Source organism: Abramis brama, assembly GCF_963993115.1.
Source record: "Abramis brama genome assembly, chromosome: 4".
NCBI classification, from domain to species: domain Eukaryota; kingdom Metazoa; phylum Chordata; class Actinopteri; order Cypriniformes; family Leuciscidae; genus Abramis; species Abramis brama.
This window is the reverse complement of record NC_139966.1, coordinates 27,492,491-27,507,516: the sequence shown is the minus strand read 5'-3', so window position 1 is coordinate 27,507,516 and position 15,026 is coordinate 27,492,491. Positions and strand designations below refer to the sequence as shown.

General features: G+C 37.0%; 1 protein-coding gene across 3 annotated transcripts; it reads left to right on the top strand.

Moving 5' to 3' along the window:
- Positions 1-1,879: 1,879 nt before the first annotated feature.
- LOC311080906 (uncharacterized protein) lies at positions 1,880-9,269 on the top strand. Of its 3 annotated transcripts, XM_084111101.1 has the most exons (10): positions 1,880-2,211; positions 4,952-5,142; positions 5,298-5,388; positions 5,483-5,571; positions 6,039-6,162; positions 7,445-7,644; positions 7,748-7,907; positions 8,149-8,263; positions 8,606-8,650; positions 8,893-9,269. In XM_084111101.1, the coding sequence occupies exons 4-9, from the start codon at positions 5,503-5,505 to the stop codon at positions 8,640-8,642; spliced, it is 705 nt and encodes a 234-aa protein (XP_083967227.1). In that variant the 5' UTR covers positions 1,880-2,211; positions 4,952-5,142; positions 5,298-5,388; positions 5,483-5,502; the 3' UTR covers positions 8,643-8,650; positions 8,893-9,269. The 3 variants fall into 3 exon arrangements, with proteins under 3 accessions (XP_083967227.1, XP_083967226.1, XP_083967228.1); XM_084111100.1 differs by lacking the exon at positions 4,952-5,142 and having other exon boundaries at positions 1,882-2,211; XM_084111102.1 differs by lacking the exons at positions 1,880-2,211; positions 4,952-5,142 and having other exon boundaries at positions 5,258-5,388.
- Positions 9,270-15,026: the final 5,757 nt, after the last annotated feature.

Here is a 15,026-nt window from a genome sequence, read left to right as displayed (position 1 = left end):
AATTCTACGTTGTTACAATGTTGCGAGCACGTATACAGCGACGTTGCCATAGCAGAAATGCAACGTGCCAGAGACGTTGCCACAACGTAAATGTGTTTGCTGGGTAATGCCTCAGAAAATCCGATCTGCCTGTTTACATGACAGTCGCATTGGCACATATCCGATTTATTTCCACATATGAATGAGGCCTGAAACCGATCTGGAAATATCCGAATGCATGCGTTTTTTTCCTGTTTACACTGTCATAGAACACATCCGATCTGTGTCACATGTGAGCAAAAAATCGGAATTGGGTCACATTTCACTGGCAGTGTAAACGGGGCCATAGAGACATCTGTCAATACAGTTAATACAGGGATGCAAACAGCGCGCTTTTCAGTATGAGTGCAAGCGTGAACCTTTTGCGCGCTCAAGTTCGTTATTTCAAATGTAGGCGCGCGGCAAGCGCGCTCATAAGTGAAGCGCCGACGCGCTCATTTTTTCCAGGCGCAGCGAGATGAAAACACCTAAACTTTTCAGACTGCCGCAAGCGCACCGCAGTTCATGAGACAAGAACCAACATATCAACTTCACCCTTTCCGTAACAACATTGAAAGCTCAGTCAACATAAAGAATGAGGGTAGCACACCACAAACACTACGGGTGTTTTTCTCTTCTCCGTAAATAAATCTTGTAGCAGAGCTACAGCAAGCGTTTTTCGGTGGTGGAAATCTATTAGCTACTAAAACTTCTTTGTCGTTGTGGAGAACGCGGTGCATGGTTGCATTAACGCCACGGGAAAATCGGACCGAATTTTACTATTAATAATAAAAGATTGCCTAAGCTAATATGCATTTGTATTTGTACACCCACATCTTCAAGCACACCACAAAAATGAAGGACACTGGAAGTTATTGATGTTCGTTCGTTTCATATTCGATGGTTGTGCGGTGTTTTTTTTTTTTTTTTTTTTTGCTGAAAAAGGCAGGCACTATTAACGAATAGTGATTTTTTTATATATAATTTCTTTTTTGATACTTGCACGATGTGTGCAGTGGTTCGTTTTGTTAATAAATGCACTTTAAAGGTGTTTCATAAGTGCTTTTGTTTAGTTTTTACATGGTGTGTTAAGTTATTATTCATTTTGCAATAATGTGTGTAATACAAGCGAGTATCTTATTGTTTTGTGTATTTTTATTAAGAATAAAATAAATTAACCCATGATTAATTCAAACAAATGCTACTGAATTGCCGCTAATTAAAGTGAAAGTAAATTGAGACGTGTGCACGTCCGCATTTTCGGCCACCCGAAATCCCCGACACGCAACCCCGGTGACACCGGGATTACCGGTTTTTTTACACGTCGATTAACCGGTGGAAAAAATCCGTCACCGCAACATCCCTAATATGTAGCATAAGTGGGTAAAATTAGTTAACAGGTTCAATCTCTCCTTTTTTAAAAAGTACTTTATTTTTTATTAAAGTTATGCTAAACAAGTTTACTGTATAAATACAGTTTAAGTAATAACATACAAAACCAAGACAAAATATGTGCAAACCATTGCATGATGTCCAAAATATAATAAATGCATTGAATGTGTAAAGTCCAGGATCTTTCATAAAGTGCTGTGACACACAGTCTGCTGTAAATGTTACATCTGGTCTTAAATCAATTTTCCCTTAGGCATACTTTTTTTTTTGTTTGGTTCCTGTTTCCGACCGACCCTGTCAATTTATGTGCGACACAAAATAATTTTATGAGCTTGGGGAAGAAATAATACAAATTAAATAAATACACAAATAAAAAACTTTGAGGCTAACTATAATTTACGTTTTTGTACACGTGATGCATGACGTAAGCGGTACTACGTGACGTTAGCAGGTTCCAGCTCACCACGCCCTCCCTTGTACGAGCTACCACACATAGTATTGCATCAGTTAGGACAGCTTCAAGTTAGCGTCGAGATTTATATTTAGTACAGTGGTCAGGAGGGTACGTAGGTGTAGTGTTGCTGGTTGCAACAGCACTGCTGGACGGCATAGCTTCAGACTTGGAAATTAGGTGCCAGTGGAGCTCAAGTGTGCTCAAATTCAGGTTAATTTTACGCGGGATTGCTTCTCCAACGCAGTAGAGGTGGAAATGGGCTTCTCCACACAGCTCGAGCTGAAAAGCGACGCAGTGCCGAACGCTGCTCTCCTGCATGGACTCCACCACCGCAGCGGCGTCTTGATGTGAGTGATCATATATATTATCACAATGTATGATTGAGTGAGTGAGTGATGTAGAATAGAATGACTGCTGCGCTAGTGCGCTTGACTTAAAGCCTCTGAGCGCCGGCCGCGCGCGCGCACTCACGTCAGAAGAGCTGAGGCGCGAGCTCATTCTTCCAGAACAATCGGGTGATTTAGAATTACCGTTATCTTTAAACCGTCAGCATTCTTCTAGACTTCACTGAACAGTCGTTAACCCAGCCAGTCCAAGGTAATCTGCTCGATTCAATATATTGTTTTAATATATAATCAATCTGTTATCTAGTAAGGCATTGTTATGGCTTCACGTTAGCAATCTGATGTAAATGTAGCCTTATAATTTAGCCAGCATAATTTACTTTCAATGTAACAATGTAACTATCTACCTTTAGCCTGCTAGATTCTAACAGTTAACGTTAGCTACCTAGCAAGCATTGTATCTTTCGTAGTATAGATTAAACAGAATCGAAATAAGCTGTAGTAACTGTAATTAACATAAGTTATTTGTTTGGCAGCATACTAACTATGTCTGCAAACAACATTTATTCAGACAGAACACTTAAACGTCAGGCAAAGCGGAGGGCTAGTGAGGTTTACTTCAATGCTGAATCTGACGCAGCCGACATAAACATATGCCTGGAAAAAAACGCCCCTGCTGATGATGTATGGTCAGATGCTGCATCTGATTGGCCCATGTCCTATGAATCAGACGAGTTAGAGACTGAGTTTAATGTTGACGATAACGTGATTGATGGATTTTGGTCAGATGCTCTGACAGAAACTGACTCAAGTGATGACGAATTTGTTGAGTCTGCTGAGTGTCTTGGGGAGGAGCTCAGAGGTTGGGCAATAGACAGCCAAATACCACAATGCCATCTAAATGGGCTGTTGGGCATCCTGAGAAAACATCATCCATATCTCCCAAAGGATGCCCGCACTCTTTTAGGCACTCCAACTAATTATGAGGTCCAGCAGATTGCTGGTGGCACCATGCATTATTTTGGAATTGAGAAAGGCATTAGGCATGTGTTAAACCAGATAGACCCTCTCCCAAAGACCATTCATTTACAAGTGAATATTGATGGACTACCTTTGTTCAAAAGCAGCAATAAGCAGTTCTGGCCCATTCTAGGCTTGGTAGAGGAAGACAAAACAAAGCAACCATTCGTCATCGCTTTATATCTTGGATCTAAAAAACCAGAGAATGTCAATCTGTTCCTAGAATCATTTGTGAATGAATATGGAAAGCTTAAATTAGAGGGTGTGGATGTAATTGGCAAATGTGTAGATATTAAAATTTCAAATTTTGTTTGCGATGCAAGTGCGAGGGCTTTCGTAAAAAACATTAAAGCCCACAATGCATACCACGGCTGTGAAAAATGCACACAGGAGGGAACATGGTTGGAAAATCGCATGACTTTTCCTGAAGTCGATTCACCTTTACGGACAGATACGTCTTTTATTAATAAAGACGATGAGTTTCACCATAAAGGGACCAGTGTGTTGACAAGGGTTGGAATTGGTATGGTCTCCCAATTTCCATTAGATGTTATGCACCTGGTTTTTCTTGGGGTTGTGAGAAAGTTGATAGGGTTTTGGATGAGGGGACTTCCAACTCGTTTAGGTGCTCATCAGATAGGCCTGATTTCTGCAGTGCTTATGTCCTTTGCCATGAGACTCCCCAGAGAGTTTGCACGGAAAGGGAGATCCCTTGTTGAGGTAGATAGGTGGAAAGCAACAGAGTTCAGAACTTTCCTCCTGTACACTGGTCCAGTAGCACTGAAAGACCATCTGCCGAATGCTCTATACCACAATTTTATGCTTCTGCATGTAGCCATTCGAATATTATGCTGCCCCTCACTGTGTCTCCAGTACTGTGATTTTGCTGAAAAGTTACTGATCACATTTGTCGAGCATTTTCAATCTGTTTATGGTAATTACGTTGTGTATAACATACACGGGCTGACACATCTTGCCAATGATGTAAGGCAGTTTGGTGTGCTGCATAATTTCGCAGCTTTCCCATTTGAGAACTTCCTCTACACATTAAAAAAAATGATAAGGACCCCTACCCAGCCCCTTCAACAGATCATCAGGAGATTGTCAGAAAAAGCAAGTGTCAGAACTAAAATAAGGGTGTGCAAGGATGGTTTTTACCAGGAACATAAGAATGGGCCTTTTCCATACAATGTGACATCTCAGCAGTTTACACAGTATAAGAAATATGTAAATGGTGGAACTTTAATTAGTTTATCAGAGGGAGACAACTATATTCTGTTCAATGGAGATATTTATATAGTGAAAAACATTTTAAAAGACAAGGAAGCATCGCATCTAGTCTGTCTTAAATTCCAAAACAAGTCATCTTTTTTCACCTATCCTATTGATTCATCAAGTCTTGATATATCCTTTGTGAAACAGCCCGGGCAGTCATTGACTATTGTTCCTACACAGACTGTTTCAAAAGTCCTTCTTTTACAGTATAAGGATGGGTTTGTGGCATATCCTTTACTGCATACTGCTTGATTCCCCCAATTCCCCCCCCTCCCCCTCCCCTCCTTTTCTGCATCTGACAAATGTACAGAACTTGCCAATCATAAAGAATAGTAATAAGACTAGGAAATATTTTAGTTTAGATATATTTCCACTGGGTAATTAATAAAGCTTCAATAAATGTATATAGTTTGTAACACTAGATATATTGTTTTTTTGTTTTTTATAGATGTATTCTATAGTTGTTTTTACTGAAAGGAATGAGACAGAGGTGATACCAAGTGACTGGCTGTGCGTCGACAAAAAAATTTCCTTTTGGCCCCCATATAACGGTGCAAAATGTAGAAAAGCGGTTGAAAAAAAATGAAACTCCTGATGAAGAATGGGATGAATTTATAACTGAATGGGTGGCTGAGTATGGTAAGTCTTTGAGGAATTCATTATTAATTATTATTGAGAAATATAGAGAAATAAATATTCAAAAATTAAAAGATGCTCCTTGTGAGTGATGCCAAGCAGTTCTTTTCAAATGTTCAGATAATAGGCTTAGTGATGATGTTTGTTTCTATGTTTAGATTCCTATGAAAAAGCCAGAAGAAAGTTGGTGAAGTTTTGTAAAGGCAACAGTTTGGAGTCTACTGATGAGGACAGTGTACGGAAAAGAGTGTATGTTTCCTCTGTTCTTTGTTCTCCTTTTATAGCCTACTGCTTATTTGCACTGCACTTTTAAAAAACTGATTACACTTAATGTGTCCAACAGACCATCATCAAAATATGTAAATGGATTTACATCTGATACAGCCCCAGGAAGACCTCCAGTGCAGGGCTCAACAAGCTGGCTCCACACAGGTACAGACGAAAACATACAGTGGTCATTGCATCATTTCCCAACATATCTGGTCACCACAGATTCCTTAAATCCAAGACTTGAGAATATGGTCCCCTTAGAATTAATTAAAGTAATGTCCTGTGTATAAGCCACAGGAGAGTGTGTTATGCAAGTTAAAAAAACATTAATATCATATTAACTGCTCTCGTGGATTAACCTGAAGAAATTTAGCAAAATAAATGTATAAACTGTGGCCAATAGTTGGGAAATTACAGTACAAGGTTATATCTGACATATCTGTCAAAATTGAATTGTAGTAAACTATATTTAATTCCAAGGGGAGGATATGTTGAAAGCAACTTTTGAACATCGGTCACTTTCCTGTTGCTTAAGATCGCAGCAAAACTCTGGATGGAAGTAAATGTTGTGATGTTTGGCAATGTATTGTACATTGTACTGATTCTGTTTCTTACTGTTCCATATGCAGAGACAATGGAAAGACCAAAAACTAACATTCTGTAGTAATGGAGCCAAAAGCCTGAACTTGCCAGCCATACCACCATTTGCACCATCAGCACCTGCTGTGACAGTCCCTGAACCAAGACAAGATGGTACGTAGAATTATTACAAACCTTTTACAATAGTTTTTTTTTTTTTTACAGGAGTTTTTTAGTAATGACCTTTAGTCTCTAACATGGATTAGAAACTGTTCAAGGAACAAAATAAAATGTATTTAACCAAAAAGGAGAATAAAACCAACTTCGCCTGGCTAAGTTGTATTATTTTCGATAAACCTTTTAAGCCCTGCTTTTAACAATTAGCCTTAAAGGGATAGTTCACCCAAAAATGAAAATGCTGTCATCATTTACTCACCCTCAAGTTGTTTCAAACCTGTATGAATTTATTTTTTCTGCTGAACACAAAAGAAGATATTTTGAAAAATGTCTGTAACCAAACAGTTGACTTCCATAGTATTTGTTTTCCTACTATGAAAGTCAGTGGGGTCCATCAACTGTTTGGCTACAGACATTTTTCAAAATATCTTCTTTTGTGTTCAGCAGAAAAAAGAAATTCATACAGGTTTGAAACAACTTGAGGGTGAGTAAATGATGACAGAATTTTCATTTTTGGGTGAACTATCCCTTTAATATCAATGTGCTTTGATTTACAACTACAATTTAAAGGGATACTCCACTTTTTTAGGAAATAGGCTTATTTTACAACTCCCCCAGAGTTAAACAGTTGAGTTTTACCGTTTTCAAATCCATTCAGCCGATCTCCGGGTCTGGTGGTACCACTTTTAGCATAGCTTAGCATAGATCATTGAATCGGACAAGACCATTAGCATCTCTCTCAAAAAAAATGACCAAAGAGTTTCGATATTTTTCCTATTTAAAACTTGACTCTTCTGTAGTTACATCGTGTACTAAGACCGACGGAAAATGAAAAGTTGCGATTTTCTAGGCTGATATGGCTAGGAACTATACTCTCATTCCTGCGTAATAATCAAGAAACTTTGCTGCCATACCATGAGTCCAGCAGGCGTAATGATATGATGCAGGATTGTTCCAGTGCACCTATGCAGCCATTCTGGAGGTGGGGGGGGGAAGCGAAAGGATCCTAAAATTCTCGGGCCAGCAGCATGTGTCCAAATTTTAATCTTAACCGTTCTATTTCATCAGAAACGATCTGAAAACAGGGCTTTAAGTGTAAAATACCGAACTTGTCCTTTAATGCCAGCAACACGTCTCAAAAAAAAGCTTGGATGGATTCAACAAAAGGCTGGAAAAGTTATGTTATGATAAAGACAACAAAAGAAGAGATGCAGTCTCTCTCTTTATACGTTCAATTCTGTGTAGTTATAATGTTGCATTGTATGTTTGTCTGAATCAGAAAGAGAACTCCGGCTCTACCAGATGCTGGAAGAGATAAAGGGTCAAGTCAGGCAGAATACGCTCCTCCTTCAGGCCATTATGCGAAGAGAGAATGCAGCTGAAGTTGTAAATGAGGAGTTTCAGTTTCCATTAAGGAGCATGACAGGCATAAAAGATCTGGAGGATAGGCTGTCAAACAGAGACACACAACGTTCTCTGGTAAATTCAAATGATGTTCTGTTACTTCACTTAAAAGAATACAAACATTGTAGAGATCTAGACCTGATTTACTGCTGCTTAACACATTTTTTTTTTTTCATAGACAAGATATCTTACCAGCTTGGGTGGAACATCTGCCAAAGACATTGTCCACAGAATCATGAGGGAAATAATAACCAATGAGTTGGCCAACAATTTTAATTGGCAAGGGAGAGGACAGAAGAGCCAATTTTCTACACTCTTGCTAGCAAAAGTTGTCATAGGTGATATGTTTTAAAAAACATTCAAAACATAGACATAACTTTGAAATAGCAAAAGTGGAAACAACTCCTTACATATAATAAACATAATGTGTCATTGAATGAAATACAATGCAAGTCAATGAAAGAATGCCAATTAATCCACTAATCATACAGAACTCAACAAAATACACCTCAGATATGATCTGTCTGCTAACCCTCTGTTTAATTCTCTGTTTAATTTTCTTTAATTTCATGCTGACAGATGCAGCCAAAAAACAAGGAACAAAAGTGGTGGAAGCCGAGGAAAAAATAAAAACCTGGCTGAAGTATAGTGGAGACCGAAATGGAGGAAGAAAAAAAAAGAGCAACAGAAAAAGGTACACAAGCCCTTTTTAAGGCTGATCAAATATGTTATTAATTATTATTACATGGCTTGGCTGAATTCCAATGTAGAATGCGGTCTGTTATTTCTTGATAACAGACCGGTGCGAAGTATAACAGACCGTTGCCAGACATTTTCTTTGGCGGAAGCAATACAATCGTTTTTAAATCAATAAACTCCTTTTTAAATCAATAATTCGTCCTGTTCAGCCGGTCGGGGTTGTTATTCGCTATAACGACCGCCTCTCTATACATTATCCCTTACTTATATATATATTAATATATAAGTTTTAAGTAATTTACATTTTGATAATTAATATATTTTTTCTTTAACACAGAAAAGCAGATGCCTCAAGCAGATTCCAGCAGCTGTGAAAGTGAATGTAAGTGTCTTCCAATGATTGTTTTTTCTTCCTCTGTCTAACCTCACCGCTAAACAGAAGTGTATTTCATCTAGGCGTACACTGCATTAAGATGTATAAAAAATTTGTTACCCCAACATGATAAATTTCTTGCAGAAAACTTTTTTTTCTGTTTTGGGTTGTGTAATTAAAATAGAACAACACATCTTAAATGTTCTAAAAAGTTGTTTGTATGGTTTTTTTTTTTTTTTTTTTTTTTACAGGAGTATATGCTGCTACTTCTCCTCTGCTCCGTCTTCATCATCAGAGCCACACACAATCTCTAATTCACTTCAAATCTGCAAAAAACTCTTTTTGGTCTTCTTCTGCATTTTCTTTGCCACCTTTTTTGTCACTTTTTGGTTCCTTGTTGATTTCTTTGACTTTGTTTTATTTTTCTTTGCATTTTTTCCGCTGCCTTTATGTAGTTTTTTTCTACTTTTTTGTCGATTGACTCATCGTTGCAAATCCAGAATGAAAATCTGCAGAATGTATCTGTATATAATGTCTATTTTGTCAAAATACAAAATGTTATTTTGTATATAATGTCAAAATTAATGAGTTAATTTTGTTACCAATAAATAGGTTCTATATCCAATTCAGTTTGTTTGTTGTGCCGTCTCTTAATGCAATTCCTTCCCAATGCCTATTTATTTATAAGTTTGCAGATTTACTATTTATGAAGTTGGCAGATGGTTAAAATAGGCTATATTTTTTAATTTGTTTGAAGGTCTGCTGGCTGTCCAATGACATGGTTGGCCCAATGTTTTAGTGGTTTTTAAGTTGGCAGAAGGTTGGTAAGGTATTTTTTAGGTTGGCAGAAGGTCTGCTGGCCGTCCAATAGCATGGTTGGCCCAACGGACAAAATTACGTTGGGCCAACGTCAGCACCCAACGTTGGCCCAACACAACAACAGACGTCGGGCCAACGTTGGGCCAACGTCTGTTTGCTACCTGGGTTGATAGCTTCCATTTCATGTAGTAACACGAAAAAGCTTTGATTTATTGATTTATTATTGTTTGATGATCATGTTTGATCTTATACACCTGATCAGTGCGTCTGACGCGATTGGATCTTTCACTTTATGAAAATAAGATTTTGATATTACTATTATCACCTTTATGAAAAATAATTTAGTACATAATTATAGATGATATAACTACTTACTTTTATTTGTTCTTCTTTATTTCTGTTCCTCCACTGACACTGACAGGACTTTCCCCTCGAAGGTTCTGTGGGACAGAGACATAGTTGCCAAGTCCGCTTATAATACGCGACTTTGGGCTTTTTTTTTTAGTAAGTCGCGTTAAAACAGCACGGGTTGCGTTTTTTTGGGCTTATTATAAAAATATGGTTGCTTGTTAGGAAAATCTGACAAGCAACTTCGTTTTCTTTACATCTATGGGCACGGCTGCCGATACATTGATTGATTGACACCAGACATTCTCTGTTGACACTGTCTGCTCATAGCATGGCTCACAGCTATAACCAATCAGTGCAATCATGTGGTAATTCGTCAAAACATTCCGCCGAATCCGCCCCCTTGTCCCCCTCATTGGAGAAAAACCCCTTCAACGTGCAGGCGCGCGCGACGCTGTAATCCAAGCTATGTACGTAAATACACATATTTCAATTTCTGCAAACAATGCCTCCAACGAAGTGGTCCAAGTATGGCAAATACACAACAAAGACTGGGAAAAGGATAAACAAGTGAATAGGTCAAGTGGTTGGTGATCAGAGTAAAGCGATGTGCAGGTACAAATCGGAGATATTGGAAATAAATAATAAATTATAATAAATAAATAAATATATATATATATATATATATATATATATATATATTATAGCCTATATATTAATTACTTATACAAGTATAAGAATGTATACTATAATATATTATACTATATATATTAGATATATTTTAGTATATCTAATAATATTGGGCTTGTTTTGGGCTTGTTTTTGAAGCTCCAGTTGCTTATTTGTCTCGCGAGAGTTGGCAACTCTGATTACGAGCTCATTCACAGTAATGTGACCACTCCCCGGAGAGCGCGTGCTATTCAAACGCAAATTCTGAGAAGAAGATCTGTGAAACGCCCATCAGCTGTAAACACAGCGCGTCGCGATCGAGTGAGGCATAATATAGCCTACCTTATGGAGAAACGATTCCTCAGAACAGTGCTGATGAGGAGCAATATCTCCTGATATGAGGAGCAGATTCCGCTGAGGAGTGAGGTAGGCTGTTTTCTTTTCTCATGTGTGGAATAACGTTATGGAATAACGTTAGTGTAGGCCTATGCAAACCGCAAAAAGATGAATCGCATTTCTATAATGTGACTAGGCCTGTCACGATAACAAATTTTGCTGGACGATAAATTGTCCAAGAAATTATCGCGATAAACGATAATATTGTCGTTCTGAGACCATTTTCATTTAATATAATTATAATGGCATAATAATGCAGGTACACCTTTACAACGATCTATAAACTTTTATTTCTAAAGAATATTAAACATTAAAAACGGAAAACATTTTAAATATCCAAAAAAATGAACAAAACAACCAAAAACAATAAAAGCAATGGACTCTCAGTGTCTGTTAAAGCTCCAATATGTAGGAATTTTGTAATAAAATTTCCGAAAATAACTTGCACAGTGTGATATATTTCCTCCAGTTGTGTACTTACAATATCTCAAAAGTCTCCAAAGATTTTTTATTTCAGAGAAATTCCGATTTTAAATAACTGGCCGTCCCGGAAAAGAAATGTCGCGCCTCAGTGACGCAATGTCCGCTCTATCCTTTTTTTCCGGTGTGGACCATGTGATAGGATATTCCACCACACCGGATTTTTTTTTTTTTTTTTTTTTTTTTAACAACAACTTTATTGAGTTTTTTTTCTTATCACAATAAACAATAAAGACGTCTGACAAAGAATAAAAAAAGAATAAAATAAAAAATATGACCCACCACACCGGAATATCACATGGTAAAATGCGGAAGTGGTGGTTAAAGCGTTATAGCCATAGACTGTATGGTTATAGCTGTTATGGATCACGATTACTCTTTGGCGAGTATTGAAGTGCCAACAAAACGAAAGCGTCCATATTCGGATACACGCGGAGTCACGGACTGTGTGACAAACGGAGGAATAAAACCCGGATAATATCAGCCAGGCGTTTTCGAGATGGAGAGAGCTGCGCGTCAATCTTGGACTTGACAGAGACTCTCTCGCGAGTGTAACGTTATTGATAGACAGGTAAGACATGCAACTGTCAATAATAGCACTTATAAACAAAGTTATATTGCTCTTTGTACTTCGGTAAGGCTTGTTATCACGTGTGGTGACCGAGATTATGGCAGTACAATTAAATACAATCGGATATGTTGTTAAAAAAATATATTTAGTCATTACTTGCAAATGTTCGTTCAAATTTACTTTTAGATATTGGTTTGAACACGTTAAACAACACGCCATTAACCATAAAAACGTAAAACTGCACAACATAAACCAAACAAATCATTTGACAAATAGCTGTATGTTGTAACGGGATAATATAGCATAACATTTCACGTTCCTTGCAGTTCATTAATTATGATGACATAAAATAATACGATCAGACATACAGGTAATACAAAAACGAATAAATTACCTCATCCGTGATCATGATTCATTAATTCCATTTAGATACATTGCTATGGTGAAAACGCATTAAAAACGACATCTCCCATCGTCACCTCCTTCATAGCGTCATCAAGCTTCGCCTTTGTTATTGTTGAAACTGCGCCCTCTTGTGGTCAAATACCAAAGTTACATAGTGGAGCTTTAACAAAATAAATGTATGTTAATAAATAAAATGGATGTAAACAAAATTGCACTTCAAAAAATATTAAACATTAGGCTTTAGACATAAATAGTGATACATTCCATAACAGGCAAAACTGACAGTTATGACCTTTGTAAACAAATAAAAAAAAGCCTCAACAAGCCATATCGCACAATTTTGCACTGTTACTCCTGTTACTTTGTCCTCCTGTTACTTTGTCAAGTGATTGTGTACTGTCGGGAAGACGGAGACGCACTTTATTACGTGTGTATGCTACGCACTGAAAATACTTGGTTAGGATTAGGGGTGAGGAGTGCGTGCGTATTACACGCCATAAAGAGCGTATCATATGCACGCAAAAACTATTTTTGGCGTAGCCTATAAATGGCACGAGAAATAACATTCGTGGTATAGATACGCATTTTCATGTGATCGGGCTCGCTGTCGCAACTCACAACTAGCGTCTTCTCTCTCCCGGCAGTCGCCGCAAACAGTCCCGCCGGCGCTTTCCCACACAAAGACCATGTGACTGACAAGCGCCGTGGCGCCGCCTCCCCACACAAAGACCATGCAACTGACAAGAGAGTTCACTCCTCCTATACGCTAAAGAACCGAGAGTGGTCATCCAGTCTCTTTGGTAGAGAGAGAGAGAGAGACGAGGAAAACAAACAAGCATGCAAATGGAATTATCGCGGCCGGAAAAATTATCGAGCTCATTTTTTTTTATCGTGCGATTAATTGACTTCTCGACTATCGCGACAGGCCTAAATGTGACTCGCCTTTCTGTGAGATGAATGAAGGGTACATATTTGTAAAGACTGTTTAGCCTAAATATAAATCGCGCGTCTGTGTGTGAAAGAATAAACTGCTTTGCTATAGCCTACTGAGATGAGTTAAACGTTATATTTCTATATATATATATATATATATATATATATATATATATATATATTTGTCAAAAATAAAGTCATAGACTAAGATGTTAGATGTTCCAATGTTGGCTATATTCAAACTAATGAATACATATGATAAAATGTAGGCCTAATCTTTTTTCTTTTTCTTTTTTGCAAAGAAAGAGTACACTTGAAATATTGTTGAAATTGTAATTATTGTTGTAATTGTAACATTTTTAATAAAATAGCAAAACATATTTACAAGAGAGATGTAAGCGAAATCTTAAATGGTCAATATAAGTCTTCTAAATACATCTTTTGTCCTTGTATTGTGGCTCAGTCAGTGTCACACCTGAATGAATGGATAATTATGCAGAGTCATTATGCAGAGTGGGTGGGACACTGTAATCTAAGGTGTAAACTACTCCTCCCCCTCGCATATTGGCTTTCCAAGCAAAACCTGTTTTACACCATTTAAATCAATGTATTTTTTTTGTGAACGATAAAGCAAAACTATTTTCACATAATTTTGAAGCTAGAACTCAAAGGGACATCATCCATTAGTCAAAAGTCTTGTGGACACATATTTAATATGTGTTTTGTGGTCTTAATTCAGCAACTTTCATTTTAATTTTTTCCAATAACCACGCATAAACATTATTCTCTTAAAAATACAAACATCTACATACACGTTGCTTGCATATTTTGGTAGCCCTGTTTGTGCTATATAGAGTGAATTTACACCTTTGCCATTAACATGTTTATAAATAACTGAAAAAAGCACAAATGTCAAGGCATGTCAGAACATCTCAAAGGCCCCAAAAACACCATGGTCCCCTGAGGGTTAATTTGAAATGTCCTAAATACATGGAAGTGCTAAAAATATGAAATAAATGTCATAGAAAGGATAAAATTTTACTTTCTAACACGTTGAGACATTGTTACAACATTAATTTTATATTTAATGTTCAAATAATGTTTTGGCAGATTATGTGCCATAATCATTATCTGCCTTATATTTGGCAGATATAAGAATTATATCCTTATAATTCTAACCGAAAAGTGTTTTTTTAGAATTAGAAGGTTCTATCTGCATTTGACCCATTCCAAAAATCCCCATTTACAAATTTGAGAGGATTTTGATATTGTATATTTAGAATACATTTAGGGTCCCTGTTATTTTTATGTTTGAAAGAAACTTGTTCCCCATATAAATTTTCCTATATGTAATGCAAAAACTTTGAAGCTCAATATCTCAAAACTGCTCAGAACGCAGATAGAACCTTATAATTCCAAGGGGGACGAATTCTGTGTTGATTCAACTACATATTTGTTATATAGTGTACCCATATGCCAGATTAATTCGAACACATTACAGTACAATTTAAGAAAATAAATTGCAATAGAATACCCATAGCTATAAAACTGTTAAACTACAAACCTAGAACAGAGTACATGCTAGATTTATGCATATATTATGCAATAAACACTTAAACAATACAAAAACAAAACAACATAATGGAATCTTTGAAAACATTTATTATATTACATTAATTAATATCAACAATATAGTGGAATATACAGTTAATATCACTCAGGTGGGAAAACATTCAGAGCAAAACAACAATTACGAATGAACTG